Source organism: Scyliorhinus torazame, chromosome 9 (genome assembly GCF_047496885.1).
Source record: "Scyliorhinus torazame isolate Kashiwa2021f chromosome 9, sScyTor2.1, whole genome shotgun sequence".
NCBI lineage: Eukaryota > Metazoa > Chordata > Chondrichthyes > Carcharhiniformes > Scyliorhinidae > Scyliorhinus > Scyliorhinus torazame.
The window spans coordinates 4,485,672-4,505,897 of NC_092715.1; the positions used below are offsets into that span (position 1 = coordinate 4,485,672).

A 20,226-nucleotide genomic window follows, 5' to 3' on the forward strand; every position below is an offset into this window, starting at 1 on the left:
ACGTCTGCGAGAGTGAGATCCAGTTCGCAACGTCTGCGAGAGTGAGATCCAGTTCGCAACGTCTGAGAGAGTGAGATCCAGATCGCAACGTCTGCGAGAGTGAGATCCAGATCGTAATGCCCACGAGAGTGAGATCCAGTTCGCAATGCCTGCGAGAGTGAGATCCGGATCGCAACGTCTGCGAGAGTGAGATCCAGTTCGCAACGTCTGCGAGAGTGAGGTCCAGATCGCAACGTCTGCGAGAGTGAGATCCAGTTCGCAACGTCTGCGAGAGTGAGATCCAGATCGCAACGTCTGCGAGAGTGAGATCCAGATGGCAACGTCTGCGAGAATGAGATCCAGATCGCAACGCCTGCGAGAGTGAGATCCAGTTCGTAACATCTGCGAGAGTGAGATCCAGATCGCAACGCCTGCGAGAGTGAGATCCAGATCGCAACGCCCAGCGAGAGTGAGATCCAGTTCGCAACGCCTGCGAGAGTGAGATCCAGATCGCAACGTCTGCGAGAGTGAGATCCAGTTCGCAACGTCTGCGAGAGTGAGATCCAGATCGCAACGCCTGCGAGAGTGAGGTCCAGATCGCAACGCCCTGCGAGAGTGAGATCCAGATCGCAACGTCCGCGAGAGTGAGATCCAGATCGCAACGTCCGCGAGAGTGAGATCCAGTTCGCAACGCCCTGCGAGAGTGAGATCCAGTTCGCAACGTCTGCGAGAGTGAGATCCAGATCGCAACGCCTGCGAGAGTGAGATCCAGTTCGCAACATCTGCGAGAGTGAGATCCAGATCGCAACGCCCAGCGAGAGTGAGATCCAGACCGCAACGTCCGCGAGAGTGAGATCCAGATCGCAACGCCCTGCGAGAGTGAGGTCCAGATCGCAACCTCTGCGAGAGTGAGATCCAGTTCGCAACGTCTGCGAGAGTGAGATACAGATCGCAACGTCTGCGAAAGTGAGATCCAGATCGCAACGCCCCGCGAGAGTGAGATCCAGTTCGCAACTTCTGCGAGAGTGAGATCCAGTTCGCAACGTCTGCGAGAGTGAGATCCAGTTCGCAACGTCTGCGAAAGTGAGATCCAGATCGCAACGCCCCGCGAGAGTGAGATCCAGTTCGCAACTTCTGCGAGAGTGAGATCCAGTTCGCAACGCCCTGCGAGAGTGAGATCCAGATCGCAACGTCTGCGAGAGTGAGATACAGATCGCAACGTCTGCAAGAGTGAGATCCAGTTCGCAACGTCTGCGAGAGTGAGGTCCAGATCGCAACGTCTGCGAGAGTGAGATCCAGTTCGCAACGCCTGCGAGAGTGAGATCCAGATCGCAACGCCCAGCGAGAGTGAGATCCAGTTCGCAACGCCTGCGAGAGTGAGATCCAGATCGCAACGTCTGCGAGAGTGAGATCCAGTTCGCAACGTCTGCGAGAGTGAGATCCAGATCGCAACGCCTGCGAGAGTGAGGTCCAGATCGCAACGCCCTGCGAGAGTGAGATCCAGATCGCAACGTCCGCGAGAGTGAGATCCAGATCGCAACGTCCGCGTGAGTGAGATCCAGTTCGCAACGCCCTGCGAGAGTGAGATACAGATCGCAACGCCCTGCGAGAGTGAGATCCAGTTCGCAACGTCTGCGAGAGTGAGATCCAGATCGCAACGCCTGCGAGAGTGAGGTCCAGATCGCAACGCCCAGCGAGAGTGAGATCCAGATCGCAACGTCCGCGAGAGTGAGATCCAGATCGCAACGCCCTGCGAGAGTGAGATCCAGTTCGCAACGTCTGCGAGAGTGAGATCCAGATCGCAACACCTGCGAGAGTGAGATCCAGATCGCAACGCCCCGCGAGAGTGAGATCCAGTTCGCAACTTCTGCGAGAGTGAGATCCAGTTCGCAACGCCCTGCGAGAGTGAGATCCAGATCGCAACGTCTGCGAGAGTGAGATCCAGTTCGCAACGTCTGCGAGAGTGAGGCCCAGATCGCAACGTCTGCGAGAGTGAGATCCAGTTCGCAACGTCTGCGAGAGTGAGATCCAGATCGCAACGTCTGCGAGAGTGAGATCCAGATGGCAACGTCTGCGAGAGTGAGATACAGTTCGCAACGTCTGCGAGAGTGAGATCCAGATCGCAACGTCTGCGAGAGTGAGATCCAGATGGCAACGTCTGCGAGAGTGAGATCCAGATCGCAACGCCTGCGAGAGTGAGATCCAGTTCGCAACATCTGCGAGAGTGAGATCCAGTTCGCAACGCCTGCGAGAGTGAGATCCAGATCGCAACGCCCAGCGAGAGTGAGATCCAGATCGCAACGCCTGCGAGAGTGAGGTCCAGATCGCAACGCCCTGCGAGAGTGAGATCCAGATCGCAACGCCTGCGAGAGTGAGGTCCAGATCGCAACGCCCTGCGAGAGTGAGATCCAGATCGCAACGCCCTGCGAGAGTGAGATACAGATCGCAACGTCTGCGAGAGTGAGATCCAGATCGCAACGCCTGCGAGAGTGAGGTCCAGATCGCAACGCCCAGCGAGAGTGAGATCCAGATCGCAACGTCCGCGAGAGTGAGATCCAGATCGCAACGCCCTGCGAGAGTGAGATCCAGTTCGCAACGTCTGCGAGAGTGAGATCCAGATCGCAACACCTGCGAGAGTGAGATCCAGATCGCATCGCCTGCGAGAGTGAGATCCAGATCGCAACGCCTGCGAGAGTGAGATCCAGATCGCAACGCCTGCGAGAGTGAGATCCAGATCGCAACGTCTGCGAGAGTGAGATCCAGATCGCAACGCCCTGCGAGAGTGAGATCCAGATCGCAACGCCCTGCGAGAGTGAGATCCAGATCGCAACGCCCTGCGAGAGTGAGATCCAGATCGCAACGCCCTGCAAGAGTGAGGTCCAGATCGCAACGTCTGCGAGAGTGAGATCCAGATCGCAACGTCTGCGAGAGTGAGATCCAGATCGCAACGTCTGCGAGAGTGATGTCCAGATCGCAACGCCCTGCGAGAGTGAGGTCCAGATCGCAACGTCTGCGAGAGTGAGAGCAGATCGCAACGCCCCGCGAGAGTGAGATCCAGATCGCAACGTCCGCGAGAGTGAGATCCAGATCACAACGCCCTCCGAGAGTGAGATCCAGTTCGCAACGTCTGCGAGATTGAGATCCAGTTCGCAACGCCTACGAGAGTGAGATACAGATCGCAACGTCTGCGAGAGTGAGATCCAGTTCGCAACATCTGCGAGAGTGAGATCCAGATCGCAACGCCCAGCGAGAGTGAGATCCAGATCGCAACGTCCGCGAGAGTGAGATCCAGATCGCAACGTCCGCGAGAGTGAGATCCAGATCGCAACGCCCTGCGAGAGTGAGGTCCAGATCGCAACCTCTGCGAGAGTGAGATCCAGTTCGCAACGCCTGCGAGAGTGAGATCCAGTTCGCAACGCCTGCGAGAGTGAGGTACAGATCGCAACATCTGCGAGAGTGAGATCCAGTTCGCAACTTCTGCGAGAGTGAGATCCAGTTCGCAACGCCCTGCGAGAGTGAGATCCAGATCGCAACGCCCCGCGAGAGTGAGATCCAGATCGCAACGTCTGCGAGAGTGAGGTCCAGATCGCAACGTCTGCGAGAGTGAGATACAGTTCGCAACGTCTGCGAGAGTGAGATCCAGATCGCAACGTCTGCGAGAGTGAGATCCAGATGGCAACGTCTGCGAGAGTGAGATCCAGTTCGCAACGTCTGCGAGAGTGAGGTCCAGATCGCAACGTCTGCGAGAGTGAGATCAAGTTCGCAACGTCTGCGAGAGTGAGATACAGTTCGCAACGTCTGCGAGAGTGAGATCCAGATCGCAACGTCTGCGAGAGTGAGATCCAGATGGCAACGTCTGCGAGAGTGAGATCCAGATCGCAACGCCTGCGAGAGTGAGATCCAGTTCGCAACATCTGCAAGAGTGAGATCCAGATCGCAACGTCTGCGAGAGTGAGATCCAGATCGCAACATCTGCGAGAGTGAGATCCAGATGGCAACGTCTGCGAGAGTGAGATCCAGATCGCAATGCCTGCGAGAGTGAGATCCAGATCGCAACGCCTGCGAGAGTGAGATACAGATCGCAACGTCTGCGAGAGTGAGATCCAGTTCGCAACGCCTGCGAGAGTGAGATCCAGATCGCAACGCCCAGCGAGAGTGAGATCCAGTTCGCAACAACTGCGAGAGTGAGATCCAGATCGCAACGTCAGCGAGAGTGAGATCCAGATCGCAACGCCTGCGAGAGTGAGATCAAGTTCGCAACGTCTGCGAGAGTGAGATCAAGTTCGCAACGCCCAGCGAGAGTGAGATCCAGATCGCAACGCCCTCCGAGAGTGAGATCCAGATCGCAACGCCAGCGAGAGTGAGATCCAGATCGCAACGTCTGCGAGAGTGAGATCAAGTTCGCAACGCCCAGCGAGAGTGAGATCCAGATCGCAACGTCTGCGAGAGTGAGGTCCAGATCGCAACGTCTGCGAGAGTGAGGTCCAGATCGCAACGCCTGCGAGAGTGAGATCCAGATCGCAACGCCCTGCGAGAGTGAGATCCAGTTCGCAATGCCTGCGAGAGTGAGATCCAGTTCGCAACATCTGCGAGAGTGAGATCCAGATCGCAACGCCTGCGAGAGTGAGATCCAGTTCGCAACGTCTGCGAGAGAGAGATCCAGATCGCAACGTCTGCGAGAGTGAGATCCAGATCGCATCGCCTGCGAGAGAGAGATCCAGTTTGCGACGCCTGCGAGAGTGAGATCCAGATGGCAACGTCTGCGAGAGTGAGGTCCAGATCGCAACGCCCTGCTAGAGTGAGGTCCAGATCGCAACGTCTGCGAGAGTGAGAGCAGATCGCAACGCCCCGCGAGAGTGAGATCCAGATCGCAACGTCCGCGAGAGTGAGATCCAGATCACAACCCCCTCCGAGAGTGAGATCCAGTTCGCAACGTCTGCGAGATTGAGATCCAGTTCGCAACGCCTACGAGAGTGAGATACAGATCGCAACGTCTGCGAGAGTGAGATCCAGTTCGCAACATCTGCGAGAGTGAGATCCAGATCGCAACGCCCAGCGAGAGTGAGATCCAGATCGCAACGTCCGCGAGAGTGAGATCCAGATCGCAACGCCCTGCGAGAGTGAGGTCCAGATCGCAACCTCTGCGAGAGTGAGATCCAGTTCGCAACGCCTGCGAGAGTGAGATCCAGTTCGCAACGCCTGCGAGAGTGAGGTACCGATCGCAACATCTGCGAGAGTGAGATCCAGTTCGCAACTTCTGCGAGAGTGAGATCCAGTTCGCAACGCCCTGCGAGAGTGAGATCCAGATCGCAACGCCCCGCGAGAGTGAGATCCAGATCGCAACGTCTGCGAGAGTGAGGTCCAGATCGCAACGTCTGCGAGAGTGAGATACAGTTCGCAACGTCTGCGAGAGTGAGATCCAGATCGCAACGTCTGCGAGAGTGAGATCCAGATGGCAACGTCTGCGAGAGTGAGATCCAGTTCGCAACGTCTGCGAGAGTGAGGTCCAGATCGCAACGTCTGCGAGAGTGAGATCAAGTTCGCAACGTCTGCGAGAGTGAGATCCAGATGGCAACGTCTGCGAGAGTGAGATCCAGATCGCTACGCCTGCGAGAGTGAGATCCAGTTCGCAACATCTGCGAGAGTGAGATCCAGATCGCAACGTCTGCGAGAGTGAGATCCAGATCGCAACGTCTGCGAGAGTGAGATCCAGATGGCAACGTCTGCGAGAGTGAGATCCAGATCGCAATGCCTGCGAGAGTGAGATCCAGATCGCAACGCCTGCGAGAGTGAGATACAGATCGCAACGTCTGCGAGAGTGAGATCCAGTTCGCAACGCCTGCGAGAGTGAGATCCAGATCGCAACGCCCAGCGAGAGTGAGATCCAGTTCGCAACGCCTGCGAGAGTGAGATCCAGATCGCAACGTCAGCGAGAGTGAGATCCAGATCGCAACGTCTGCGAGAGTGAGATCAAGTTCGCAACGTCTGCGAGAGTGAGATCCAGATCGCAACGCCTGCGAGAGCGAGGTCCAGATCGCAACGCCCAGCGAGAGTGAGATCCAGATCGCAACGCCCTGCGAGAGTGAGATCCAGTTCGCAACGCCTGCGAGAGTGAGATCCAGATCGCAACGCCCTCCGAGAGTGAGATCCAGATCGCAACGCCTGCGAGAGTGAGATCAAGTTCGCAACGTCTGCGAGAGTGAGATCAAGTTCGCAACGCCCAGCGAGAGTGAGATCCAGATCGCAACGCCCTCCGAGAGTGAGATCCAGATCGCAACGCCAGCGAGAGTGAGATCCAGATCGCAACGTCTGCGAGAGTGAGATCAAGTTCGCAACGCCCAGCGAGAGTGAGATCCAGATCGCAACGTCTGCGAGAGTGAGGTCCAGATCGCAACGTCTGCGAGAGTGAGGTCCAGATCGCAACGCCTGCGAGAGTGAGATCCAGATCGCAACGCCCTGCGAGAGTGAGATCCAGTTCGCAACGCCTGCGAGAGTGAGATCCAGTTCGCAACATCTGCGAGAGTGAGATCCAGATCGCAACGCCTGCGAGAGTGAGATCCAGTTCGCAACGTCCGCGAGTGTGAGATCCAGATCGCAACGTCTGCGAGAGAGAGATCCAGATCGCAACGTCTGCGAGAGTGAGATCCAGATCGCATCGCCTGCGAGAGAGAGATCCAGATCGCAACGCCCCGCGAGAGTGAGATCCAGATCGCAACGTCTGCGAGAGTGAGATCCAGATCGCATCGCCTGCGAGAGAGAGATCCAGATCGCAACGCCCCGCGAGAGAGAGATCCAGTTCGCAACGTCTGCGAGAGTGAGATCCAGATCGCATCGCCTGCGAGAGTGAGATCCAGTTCGCAACATCTGCGAGAGTGAGATCCAGATCGCATCGCCTGCGAGAGAGAGATCCAGTTCGCGACGCCTGCGAGAGTGAGATCCAGATCGCAACGTCTGCGAGAGTGAGATACAGATCGCAACGCCCAGCGAGAGTAAGATCCAGATCGCAACGTCTGCGAGAGTGAGATACAGATCGCAACGCCCCGCGAGAGTGAGGTCCAGATCGCATCGCCTGTGAGAGTGAGATCCAGATCGCAACGCCTGCGAGAGTGAGGTCCAGATCGCATCGCCTGTGAGAGTGAGATCCAGATCGCATCGCCTGCGAGAGAGAGATCCAGATCGCAACGTCTGCGAGAGTGAGATCCAGTTCGCAACGTCTGCGAGAGTGAGATCCAGTTCGCGACGCCTGCGAGAGTGAGATCCAGATCGCAACGCCCTGCGAGAGTGAGGTCCAGATCGCATCGCCTGCGAGAGTGAGATCCAGATCGCATCGCCTGCGAGAGTGAGATCCAGTTCGCGACGCCTGCGAGAGTGAGATCCAGATCGCAACGCCCTGCGAGAGTGAGGTCCAGATCGCATCGCCTGTGAGAGTGAGATCCAGATCGCATCGCCTGTGAGAGTGAGATCCAGATCGCAACGCCCTGCGAGAGTGAGGTCCAGATCGCATCGCCTGTGAGAGTGAGATCCAGATTGCAACGCCTGTGAGAGTGAGATCCAGATCGCATCGCCTGTGAGAGTGAGATCCAGATCGCATCGTCTGCGAGAGTGAGATCCAGATCGCAACGTCTGCGAGAGTGAGGTCCAGATCGCAACGCCCAGCGAGAGTGAGATCCAGATCGCAACGCCCTGCGAGAGTGAGATCCAGATCGCATCGCCTGTGAGAGTGAGATCCAGTTCGCAACGTCTGCGAGAGTGAGATCCAGATCGCAACGCCCTGCGAGAGTGAGATCCAGATCGCAACGCCCAGCGAGAGTGAGATCCAGATCGCAACGCCCAGCGAGAGTGAGATCCAGATCGCAACGCCCTGCGAGAGTGAGATCCAGATCGCATCGCCTGTGAGAGTGAGATCCAGATCGCAACGTCTGCGAGAGTGAGATCCAGATCGCAATGCCCTGCGAGAGTGAGATCCAGTTCGCAACGCCTGCGAGAGTGAGATACAGATCGCAACGTCCGCGAGAGTGAGATCCAGTTCGCAACGCCTGCGAGAGTGAGATCCAGATCGCAACGTCTGCGAGAGTGAGATCCAGTTCGCAACGCCTGCGAGAGTGAGATCCAGATCGCAACGTCTGCGAGAGTGAGATCCAGATCGCAACGTCCGCGAGAGTGAGATCCAGTTCGCAACGTCTGCGAGAGTGAGATCCAGATCGCAACGTCCGCGAGAGCGAGATCCAGTTCGCAACGCCTGCGAGAGTGAGATCCAGTTCGCAACGTCTGCGAGAGTGAGATCCAGATCGCATCGCCTGTGAGAGTGAGATCCAGATCGCAACTTTTGCGAGAGTGAGATCCAGTTCGCAACACCTGCGAGAGTGAGATCCAGATCGCGACGCCTGCGAGAGTGAGATCCAGTTCGCAACGTCTGCGAGAGTGAGATCCAGATCGCAACGTCTGTGAGAGTGAGATCCAGATCGCATCGCCTGCGAGAGTGAGGTCCAGATCGCAACGCCCAGCGAGAGTGAGATCCAGATCGCAACGCCTGCGAGAGTGAGATCCAGTTCGCAACGTCTGCGAGAGTGAGATCCAGTTCGCAACGTCTGCGAGAGTGAGATCCAGATCGCAACACCTGCGAGAGTGAGATCCAGTTCGCAACGCCTGCGAGAGTGAGATCCAGTTCGCAACGTCTGCGAGAGTAAGATCCAGATCACAAAGCCTGCGAGAGTGAGATACAGATCGCAACATCTGCGAGAGTGAGATCCAGATCGCATCGCCTGTGAGAGTGAGGTCCAGATCGCAACGTCTGCGAGAGTGAGATCCAGTTCGCAACGCCTGCGAGAGTGAGATCCAGATCGCATCGCCTGTGAGAGTGAGATCCAGATCGCAACGCCCAGCGAGAGTGAGATCCAGATCGCAACGCCCTGCGAGAGTGAGATCCAGATCGCAACGTCTGCGAGAGTGAGATCCAGTTCGCAACGCCTGCGAGAGTGAGATCCAGATCGCATCGCCTGTGAGAGTGAGATCCAGATCGCAACGCCCAGCGAGAGTGAGATCCAGATCGCAACGCCCTGCGAGAGTGAGATCCAGATCGCAACGCCTGCGAGAGTGAGATCCAGTTCGCATCGCCTGTGAGAGTGAGGTCCAGATCGCAACGCCCTGCGAGAGTGAGATCCAGTTCGCAACGCCTGAGAGAGTGAGATCCAGATCGCAACGTCTGCGAGAGTGAGATCCAGAATGCAAGGCCCTGAGAGAGTGAGATCCAGAATGCAAGGCCCTGCGAGAGTGAGATCCAGATCGCAACGTCTGCGAGAGTGAGATCCAGAATGCAAGGCCCTGCGAGAGTGAGATCCAGGTCGCAACGCCCTGCGAGAGTGAGGTCCAGATCGCATCGCCTGTGAGAGTGAGATCCAGATCGCATCGCCTGTGAGAGTGAGGTCCAGATCGCATCGCCTGCGAGAGTGAGATCCAGATCGCATCGCCTGCGAGTGTGAGATCCAGTTCGCGACGCCTGCGAGAGTGAGATCCAGATCGCAACGCCCTGCGAGAGTGAGGTCCAGATCGCATCGCCTGTGAGAGTGAGATCCAGATCGCATCGCCTGTGAGAGTGAGATCCAGATCGCAACGCCCTGCGAGAGTGAGGTCCAGATCGCATCGCCTGTGAGTGAGATCCAGATCGCATCGCCTGTGAGAGTGAGATCCAGATTGCAACGCCTGTGAGAGTGAGATCCAGATCGCATCGCCTGTGAGAGTGAGATCCAGATCGCATCGTCTGCGAGAGTGAGATCCAGATCGCAACGTCTGCGAGAGTGAGGTCCAGATCGCAACGCCCAGCGAGAGTGAGATCCAGATCGCAACGCCCTGCGAGAGTGAGATCCAGATCGCATCGCCTGTGAGAGTGAGATCCAGTTCGCAACGTCTGCGAGAGTGAGATCCAGATCGCAACGCCCTGCGAGAGTGAGATCCAGATCGCAACGCCCAGCGAGAGTGAGATCCAGATCGCAACGCCCAGCGAGAGTGAGATCCAGATCGCAACGCCCTGCGAGAGTGAGATCCAGATCGCATCGCCTGTGAGAGTGAGATCCAGATCGCAACGTCTGCGAGAGTGAGATCCAGATCGCAATGCCCTGCGAGAGTGAGATCCAGATCGCAACGTCTGCGAGAGTGAGATACAGATCGCAACGCCCTGCGAGAGTGAGATCCAGTTCGCAACGCCTGCGAGAGTGAGATACAGATCGCAACGTCTGCGAGAGTGAGATACAGATCGCAACGTCTGCGAGAGTGAGATCCAGATCGCAACGTCTGCGATAGTGAGATCCAGTTCGCAACGTCTGTGAGAGTGAGATCCAGATCGCAACGCCCAGCGAGAGTGAGATCCAGATCGCAACGTCCGCGAGAGTGAGATCCAGTTCGCAACGCCTGCGAGAGTGAGATCCAGATCGCAACGTCTGCGAGAGTGAGATCCAGTTCGCAACGCCTGCGAGAGTGAGATCCAGATCGCAACGTCTGCGAGAGTGAGATCCAGATCGCAACGTCCGCGAGAGTGAGATCCAGTTCGCAACGTCTGCGAGAGTGAGATCCAGATCGCAACGTCCGCGAGAGTGAGATCCAGTTCGCAACGCCTGCGAGAGTGAGATCCAGTTCGCAACGTCTGCGAGAGTGAGATCCAGATCGCATCGCCTGTGAGAGTGAGATCCAGATCGCAACTTCTGCGAGAGTGAGATCCAGTTCGCAACACCTGCGAGAGTGAGATCCAGATCGCGACGCCTGCGAGAGTGAGATCCAGTTCGCAACGTCTGCGAGAGTGAGATCCAGATCGCAACGTCTGTGAGAGTGAGATCCAGATCGCATCGCCTGCGAGAGTGAGGTCCAGATCGCAACGCCCAGCGAGAGTGAGATCCAGATCGCAACGCCTGCGAGAGTGAGATCCAGTTCGCAACGTCTGCGAGAGTGAGATCCAGTTCGCAACGTCTGCGAGAGTGAGATCCAGATCGCAACACCTGCGAGAGTGAGATCCAGTTCGCAACGCCTGCGAGAGTGAGATCCAGTTCGCAACGTCTGCGAGAGTAAGATCCAGATCACAAAGCCTGCGAGAGTGAGATACAGATCGCAACATCTGCGAGAGTGAGATCCAGATCGCATCGCCTGTGAGAGTGAGGTCCAGATCGCAACGTCTGCGAGAGTGAGATCCAGTTCGCAACGCCTGCGAGAGTGAGATCCAGATCGCATCGCCTGTGAGAGTGAGATCCAGATCGCAACGCCCAGCGAGAGTGAGATCCAGATCGCAACGCCCTGCGAGAGTGAGATCCAGATCGCAACGTCTGCGAGAGTGAGATCCAGTTCGCAACGCCTGCGAGAGTGAGATCCAGATCGCATCGCCTGTGAGAGTGAGATCCAGATCGCAACGCCCAGCGAGAGTGAGATCCAGATCGCAACGCCCTGCGAGAGTGAGATCCAGATCGCAACGCCTGCGAGAGTGAGATCCAGTTCGCATCGCCTGTGAGAGTGAGGTCCAGATCGCAACGCCCTGCGAGAGTGAGATCCAGTTCGCAACGCCTGAGAGAGTGAGATCCAGATCGCAACGTCTGCGAGAGTGAGATCCAGAATGCAAGGCCCTGCGAGAGTGAGATCCAGAATGCAAGGCCCTGCGAGAGTGAGATCCAGATCGCAACGTCTGCGAGAGTGAGATCCAGAATGCAAGGCCCTGCGAGAGTGAGATCCAGGTCGCAACGCCCAGCGAGAGTGAGATCCAGATCGCAGCGCCCAGCGAGAGTGAGATCCAGATCACAACCCCTGCGAGAGTGAGATCCAGATCGCAATGCCCTGCAAGAGTGAGATCCAGATCGCAATGCCCTGCGAGAGTGAGATCCAGATCACAACGCCCTGCGAGAGTGAGATCCAGATCGCAACGCCCAGCGAGAGTGAGATCCAGATCGCAACGTCCGCGAGAGTGAGATCCAGTTCGCAACGCCTGAGAGAGTGAGATCCAGATCGCAACGTCTGCGAGAGTGAGATCCAGAATGCAAGGCCCTGCGAGAGTGAGATCCAGGTCGCAAAGCCCAGCGAGAGTGAGATCCAGATCGCAGCGCCCAGCGAGAGTGAGATCCAGATCACAACCCCTGCGAGAGTGAGATCCAGATCGCAATGCCCTGCGAGAGTGAGATCCAGATCGCAACGCCCTGCGAGAGTGAGATCCAGATCGCAACGCCCTGCGAGAGTGAGATCCAGATCGCAACGCCCAGTGAGAGTGAGATCCAGTTCGCAACGTCTGCGAGAATGAGATCCAGATCGCAACGTCTGCGAGAGTGAGATCCAGATCGCAACGTCTGCGAGAGTGAGATCCAGATCGCAACGGTCAGCGAGAGTGAGATCCAGTTCGCAACGCCTGCGAGAGTGTGACGCCCTGCGAGATTCTGCTGAATCTGGTGAGACATTTTGAGGGTCGAGAATCTCGGTAAAAGGCTCTCGCGAGATTCAGCTGCCCCCGTCTTGACACCAGGCCAGGCATGACGAGGCCACTGAATTGCACCTTCGGTCACCAACAAGAGAGGATCTAACCATCGCCCCTTGGCATTCAATGGCATCACCATCGCTGAATCCCCCACAATCAACATCCTGGGGGTTACCATTGATAGAAACGGAACTGGACCCAGACACATTAATACTGTGGCTACCAGGGCAGGTCAAAGACTAGGAAACCTACAGCAAGTAACTCACCTCCTGACCCCCCAAAGCCTGGCCACCATCTACAAGGCACAAGTATGGATGAGTGCAGCTCCAACAACACTCAAAATTCTGTCTAACTCATCAAGGCTCCTTTGGAGCAGCTTCCAAACCGGCGATCTGAAGGACAAGGGCAGTCGTTGTGACATCCTGGGCTTGTGTGCGGTCAATTTCAGTCCCACAGACCCCAGAGTCCCAACACTATCAATTAACCAATTATTCATGTAAAATTCACAAATCCTTGGCCCCTTGACTGCACAACAAGTTATAGCCAACATGGTGAACATACTAACTCTTTATTTATAACACAACAAAGTTGAAATCTGCAGTAATTATAACAGAATAATGGCCAGCTGATCCACTACTTTCCTTTTACCGTCCCACAGTCTCCCCAAACACACACAGCACAGACACACACGAAGAGGATATAAATAAAATTAACAGTGCAGAAGGTGGCCATTCGGCCCATCGAATCTGCACCAGCCCTTGGAAAGAGAACCCTACTTAAGCCCCACACCTCCACCCTATCCCCAATAGTCCGACCTAGCTTTTTGAACTCTAAGAGGCAACTGATCATGTCCTAACCTGCACATCTTTGGCCTGTGAGAGGAACGTGATTTATTTAGTTTTCCAGAAGACCTTTGACACGGTGCCGCATAGGAGACTGTTAAATAAGTTACGAGCCCATGGTGTTAAGGGTAAGATCCTGGCATGGATAGAGGATTGGCTGACTGGCAGAAGGCAGAGAGTGGGGATAAAGGGGTCTTTTTCAAGATGGCAGCCGGTGACTAGTGGTGTGCCTCAGGGGTCGGTGCTGGGACCACAACTTTTCACAATGTATATTAATGATCTGGAAGAAGGTACTGAAGGCACTGTTGCTAAGTTTGCAGATGATACAAAGATCTGTAGAGGGACAGGTAGTATTGAGGAAGCAGGGGGGCTGCAGAAGGACTTGGACAGGCTAGGAGAGTGGGCAATGAAGTGGCAGATGGAATACAATGTGGAAAAATGAGAGGCTAGGCACTTTGGAAGGAGGAATTTAGGCATAGACTTTTTTCTGAATGGGGAAATGCTTAAGAAATCAGAAGCACAAAGGGACTTGGGAGTCCTTGTTCACGATTCTCTTAAGGTTAACGTGCAGGTTCAGTCGGCAGTTAAGAAGGCAAATGCAATGTGAGCATTCATGTCGAGAGGGCTAGAATACAAGACCAGGGATGTACTTCTGAGGCTGTATAAGGCTCTGGTCAGACCCCATTTGGAGTATTGTGAGCAGTTTTGGGCCCTGTATCTAAGGAAGGATGTGTTGGCCTTGGAAAGGGTCCAGAGGAGGGTCACAAGAATGATCCCTGGAATGAAGAGCTTGTCGTATGAGGAACAGTTGAGGACTCTGGGTCTGTACTCGTTGGAGTTTAGAAGGATGAGGGGGGATCTTATTGAAACTTACAGGATACTGCGAGGCCTGGATAGAGTGGACGTGGAGAGGATGTTTCCACTTGTAGGAAAAACTAGAACCAGAGGACACCATCTCAGACTAAAGGGACGATCCTTTAAAACAGAGATGAGGAGGAATTTCTTCAGCCAGAGGGTGGTGAATCTGTGGAACTCTTTGCCGCAGGAGGCTGTGGAGGCCAAATCACTGAGTGTCTTTAAGACAGAGATAGATAGGCTCTTGATTAATAAGGAGATCAGGGGTTATGGGGAGAAGGCAGGAGAATGGGGTGAGAAAATATCAGCCGTGATTGAATGGCGGAGGAGGCTCGATGGGCCGAGTGGCCTAATTCTGCTCCTGTCTGATGGTCTGATGGAAACCGGTGTAGTGTCAGGGATGGTCTTCTGGCATGGCATTCAGTCAGTACTCCCAGACAATAGGATTTTCTCTCGAGAGGCCCTTGTGGTTTCATCAACCTGGGCCTTCATACAAAGTGACAGCCTGAGGCCAGTTTAATTCTTACTTGTTTCCAGCTCCAGCAGAATGACCAACAGCCTTACTGCGGTAAGAACAGAGTTCCCCACATGAGATTTAAAACAAATTTAAACATCTGAACCCTGCCTGCAGCTGGTGGCTTGACTTTGGTTTCCTTGTAGTTCAGTCTGGCTGTGCAGAGAGGACTTTACCTCGGGTCTTTAGAAAGAATCCATGAGATGAGAGAGATCAGAGCTGTGACCCTTCCGACGTCTGACATCAAAACAAAAGCAAAACCCGGTCTGACTGAGGAACACTCCAGAAGCAGCAGAACCAATCACTGCCTGTCTCCAAGGACAACCCGGCTTTTGGCAACAGCTCATTGGCCACCAGCCAGTCCGGGTCATCACTGACATCAGACCAAACAACACATCCTGCCGGAGTTTCCTCTTTCTAAATTAAAGGCAAGCTGGAGGAAAGGGGATCAGACATGGATTAAACAAGAGGATCCTTACACCGCAGATACCCGGGAACCCCACCACCTGGAGGTTCCCCTCCAAGTCACTCACCCCCCTGACTGGGAAATATATCGCCGTTCCTTCAATGTCGCTGGGGCAAAATCCTGGAACTCCCTCCCTAACAGCACAGTGGGTGCACCTACACCTCAGGGACTGCAGCGGTTCAAGGCAGCTCACCCCCACCTTCTGAAGGGCAGCTAAGGCTGGGCAATAAATGCAGCCTAACCAGCGACGCCCACATCCTGTAATAATGAATTTTGCAAAAATGCTCAGTACCCGTAACTCTGACATGAGACATCTCGGGAGACAGAGGGGCGACATATAAGCCCCTTTTCCCAATTTATCCCATTCCTCGCCCCTTCATTCTCCCTTCATTTCCCTCTTGCCTGACATCTGCAGTTGGTCATAGCTGGACTCACGGCTCGGGGCCGCTGGGGTCTGACTCACCGAGAGAGACCGGCCGCTGGGGTCTGACTCACCGGGAGGGACCGGCCGCTGGGGTCTGACTCACCGGGAGGGACCGGCCGCTGGGGTCTGACTCACCGGGAGGGACCGGTCGTTGCACCATCTGGTCTCTGGTAGCCTCAGTCTGCTTATCTCCTGAACTCACCGGGTGTGGTAACCACTGCACCCATGGGAAACCCGTTGCCAATTCCCTTTGCCATGGTCACGATATCTGGTTGCACACCATGTGTCTGGAAGCCCCAGTAATGGCTTCCCAAACGACCAAAACCAGTCTGGACCTGCGAAGAACATCACAAAGGGTCATGGGTCAAACCAAAAACACCGTCACTGGAATATGAGGTCAGCAGCTTCCAGACCGTGTTCACACCTTTCCCACAACCTCTGCCCAACTCTGTAAACGAGAAAATTCTACCATCCGTTTCCCAGTCTCAATCCACGCCAACATATTATCCTCAATCGCCTGTGTTTGAAAGTTGCACACAAACCTCTTTATCCAACACCTTCTGGAAATCCACTACCTTGTCTATTATTCAAGTTATTCAAGGGACTGGTTTAGCACAGTGGGCTACACAGCTGGCTTGCAATGCAGAACAAGGCCAGCAGCACGGTTCAATTCCCGTACCGGCCTCCCCGAAAAGGCGCCGGAATGTGGCGACTAGGGGCTTTTCACAGCAACTTCATTGAAGCCTACTTGTGACAATAAGCGATTTTCATTATTATTATCATTTGAGGAGAGAGTGACTCGGTTGGGATTGTTCTCGCTGGAGTTCAGAAGAATGAGGGGGGATCTCATAGAGATTATAAAATTCTAACAGGACTGGAGAGGGTAGATGCAGGGAAGATGTTACCAATGATGGGTGTGTCCAGAACCAGGGGTCACAGCCTGAGGATTCAGGGTAACCATTTCGGACAGAGATAAGGAGACATTTCTTCACCCAGAGCGGTGAGCCTGTGGAATTCATTACCACAGGAAGTAGTTGATGCTAAAACATTGAATATATTCAAGAGGCGGCTGGATTGAGCACTTGGGGAGAATGGGATCAAAGGCTATGGGGAGAAAGCAGGATTAGGCTATTGAGTTGGATGAACAGCCATGATCGTGATGAATGGCGGAGCAGCTCGAAGGGCCAAAAGGCCTCCTCCTGCTCCGATCTTGTCCGTGTCTATGTATCCACTGTTCTCCCTACCAGTTACATCCTCAAAAAACTCCAGTACAATTGTTAAATCTGATTTCCCTTTCATAAACACATATAGATTTTTTCTAATTCCATTGGTATTTTCGAAGGTTCCTGTTATCACAGCCTTTCGAAGACTCCAGCCTTTTCCCTGCTACCGACTAACTGGCCTGTAAATCTCTGTTTTCTCCCGCCCTCCTGTTTTACATAATGGTAGGATAGAGTCAGCTTTTTCTCTGCTTAAGGTGCTAATTCTATCTTTTTCTCTCTATTTCTGGGTTTTCCATGGACCACAGAACAAAATTGCAGCGGCTTCCTTTCGGTGATATTTCTGGGTGTCAGGGACGGCATGTGGCGCAGTGGCTAGCACTGGGACTACGGGCTGAGCACCCAGGTTTGAATCCCGGCCATGGGTCACTGTCCGTGTGGAGTTTGCACATTCTCCCCGTGTCTGTGTGGGTTTCACCCCCACAACCCAAAGATGTGCTGGTTAGGTGGATTGGCCAAGTTAAATTGCCCCGTAATTGGACAAGAAAAATAATTGGCTACTCTAAATTTATATTAAAAAATATATATTTTTGGGTTTCATAGGAAAGACTGTAACCTGATCTCAAAATGGCTTCCTCCACTGCCTTTTTGAGAGCAATGGGATACACAAGCCATGTGTCAAAGTCATTGGACTCATAGTTCGGGGCAGCACAGTAGCACAAGTGGATAACACTGTGGCTTCACAGCGCCGGGGTCCCAAGTTCGATTCCCTGTTGGGTCACTGTCTGTGCGGAGTCTGCACGTTCTCCCCGTGTCTGCGTGGGTTTCCTCCGGGTGCTCCGGTTTCCTCCCACAGTCCAAAGACGTGCAGGTTAGGTGGATTGGCCATGATAAATTGCCCTAAGTGTTCAAAACGGTTGGGTGGTGTTACTAGGTTACAGGACAGGGTGGAAGTGAGGGCTTAAGTGGGTGGGTGCAGACTCGATGGGCTGAATGGCCTCCTGCACTGTATGTTCTATGTTCTAGTTGGAGACACGGGTACAAATCTCATGACGGCAGCTGGTGAAAAACGAATAAATCGGGAATATAAAGCTGCTGAATACCCTGTGAACTCGCTGAGGAAGGTACCCGGTCAGAGCAATAAACATCCTGCAGCCAGCAACTCATTTAATAGAATTTTTAAAAGCAGAAATATTAATCAGTTATCTTTAACCCAACCACCTTTCATCATTATAAATAAAGGGGTAGTTTACAACACAACTATTTCCAGCTTAACATCAAACCTCCTTTCTGAGACTTTGCGTGAGATCCACGTCGATTTCGAAGCTGCTGTCACTGTGTCCTCGTCCCGCTCTCTCAATCTGACCTCGAACCCTTAAACCACCTGAGCCAACTGTTTGACAGGCATTTTTTAAAAACATATTTATTGTTACAAGTAGGTTTACATTAACACTGCAATGAGGTTACTGTGAAAATCCCCTAGTGGCCACATTCCGGCGCCTGTTCGGGTACACAGAGGGAGAATTCAGAATGTCTAATTCACCTAACAGCGCGTCTTTCGGGACTTGTGGGAGGAAACCGGAGCACCCGGAGGAAACCCACGCAGACACGGGGAGATCGTGCAGACTCCGCACAGACAGTGACCCAGCGGGGAATCGAACCCGGGACCCTGGAGCTGTGAAGCAACAGTGCTAACCACTGTGATACCGTGCTGCCCACGTGACCCCCTTTTCATTGACCTCACATTGAAAGATACAATCCCAAAATTGTAACATTCTTATAAACACAGGAATGAGGAGCAGAAACGGCCATTCAGCCCCTCGAGCCCGCTCCGCCATTCAATCAGATCCTGGCTGACCTCTTCCTGGTCTCAAACCCAGCTCGCTGCCTGTTCCCCAAATCCCTTTAACCCGTTTTAAAATCTGAAATATATCAATCTCTTCTCGAAACTATTTAATGACTCAGATTCCACCGCACTCTGCGGCAGCGAGTTCCACAAATTCACCACCCTCTGCGAGAAGTAGTTCCTCCTTGTCTCAGTTCTAAATCTACCGCCTCTCAACCTATATCCGTGACAAAAAGATATAATCCGAAAATTAACCTGCCAATTGGAACAATAATGTAATGCTCCTGGACACTGGGGAGTCGCTGTCCTTTCAACAGGAAAACTTTTCCACATTCCCAAAAATGCGGATCGTTATGGGATTCATGGGGAAACCTTGTATGAAACTGGAGGTGAGATTATATCAAATCAGTCATGATCTCATTGAATGGCAAAGCAGACTCGATGGGCCGAATGGCCTCCTTCTGCTCGTACGTCTTATGTCCATCTGAATTCTCGGCAGAATTCCCATTTCCAGGAATAGTTCAGTAGATATCCAAATATAATATCCACAGTGAGATTCTCTGACAATCCCAAATGACTGTTGTGTGTCTCCTCACCTCATCGGAAATGTATAATCCTCCTCTTTCCCGAATAATGTCACTGGCTTCCTTCAGAAATCCTTTGGGATATTGTACGGTCCCGTTAACACCCTGTGGGAGACAATCGATTCAGTTATTATTTAATCCCAGTATACCAGATTTACAGAATCCACTTTGAGCAGAATCTACCATCCCGCACGATCTGAAAACGGAGCAATGTGAGATATACACACTGACCTGGATCCTCCTGCTACTCAGGCCCGTGTGTGCCTGAGCTGGATACGTGTGGGATTGTGTGGAATTTCAGTGGGTGGACACGGGAGACGGCAGTGTGCAAGCCAACACTTAATCAGCTACTTCAGGCAATTAAAAAGACAATGGGGCTGGATTCACCCAAGATGGGACTCTGTCCGCATGCCGCTGTAAACGTCGGTTTTACTCCAGAAATTCCGAGAAACAGGATGAACAAATTCACTACCCTGCAGGGGGCTGGCAGGGACCCGGAGTGATTCACGTAGATTTAGCTGTGGATTCGGCCTCTGCACTTCCGTTTTGGAGTCTGCACATTCGCACAGCGGCGGCCTCCAGTGGCGGACTCGGACTGCGGAGCCAGGCGGAAAAATGAGACCCCCCCCCCCCCCGATTGGCCGCGTGCCCGAGCATCTAACCGCGCGGATCTAAGACCCGGCCGCCTACAGGGCTCCCCCGGTGTCCGAATCCCCCCCCCCCCCCCCCCCCCCCGGACCAGGGCGGCCGCTATGTCAGCATCCCGAGTGGCTGCCGGGAACACGGCCAGTCGGGAGGTTCGCTGGGCGAGCCTCTGTCAATCGGCCTCCTAGCGGCCCGGCGTACTCCCCGGTCACACCAATGTTCGGGTCCCAGAGAATCGTCGAACTGGCGCCGGGCCCGATTACGGCGTGAAAGTGGATTCTTCACCGCTGGGCCGAAAGCGATTTCAGTTTGCGGCTACGGAAAATCAGCCCAATGGGTGTGAATGATCCGAAGGTTTTCTACATCTGGTTTTGGGTGTGTCTAGTGGGTGTTTCTTGGGGCAGTCGTGCTGAGA

The 20,226-nt window shown here is 54.1% G+C and overlaps 1 protein-coding gene across 2 annotated transcripts in view; it reads right to left on the reverse strand.

Moving 5' to 3' along the window:
- agxt2 (alanine--glyoxylate aminotransferase 2) overlaps positions 1–20,226 on the reverse strand; it is a 600,286-nt gene that overhangs the window by 205,846 nt on the left and 374,214 nt on the right. Inside the window, exons 9-10 of one of the 2 annotated variants that reach the window (XM_072515582.1) lie at positions 19,179–19,271; positions 15,719–15,851 (exon numbers count right to left, since the gene is read on the reverse strand). In XM_072515582.1, coding sequence (XP_072371683.1) covers positions 15,719–15,851; positions 19,179–19,271 — 226 coding nt within the window. The remainder of the gene's footprint in view (positions 1–15,718; positions 15,852–19,178; positions 19,272–20,226) is intronic. The other variant, XM_072515583.1, reaches the window with a different exon arrangement.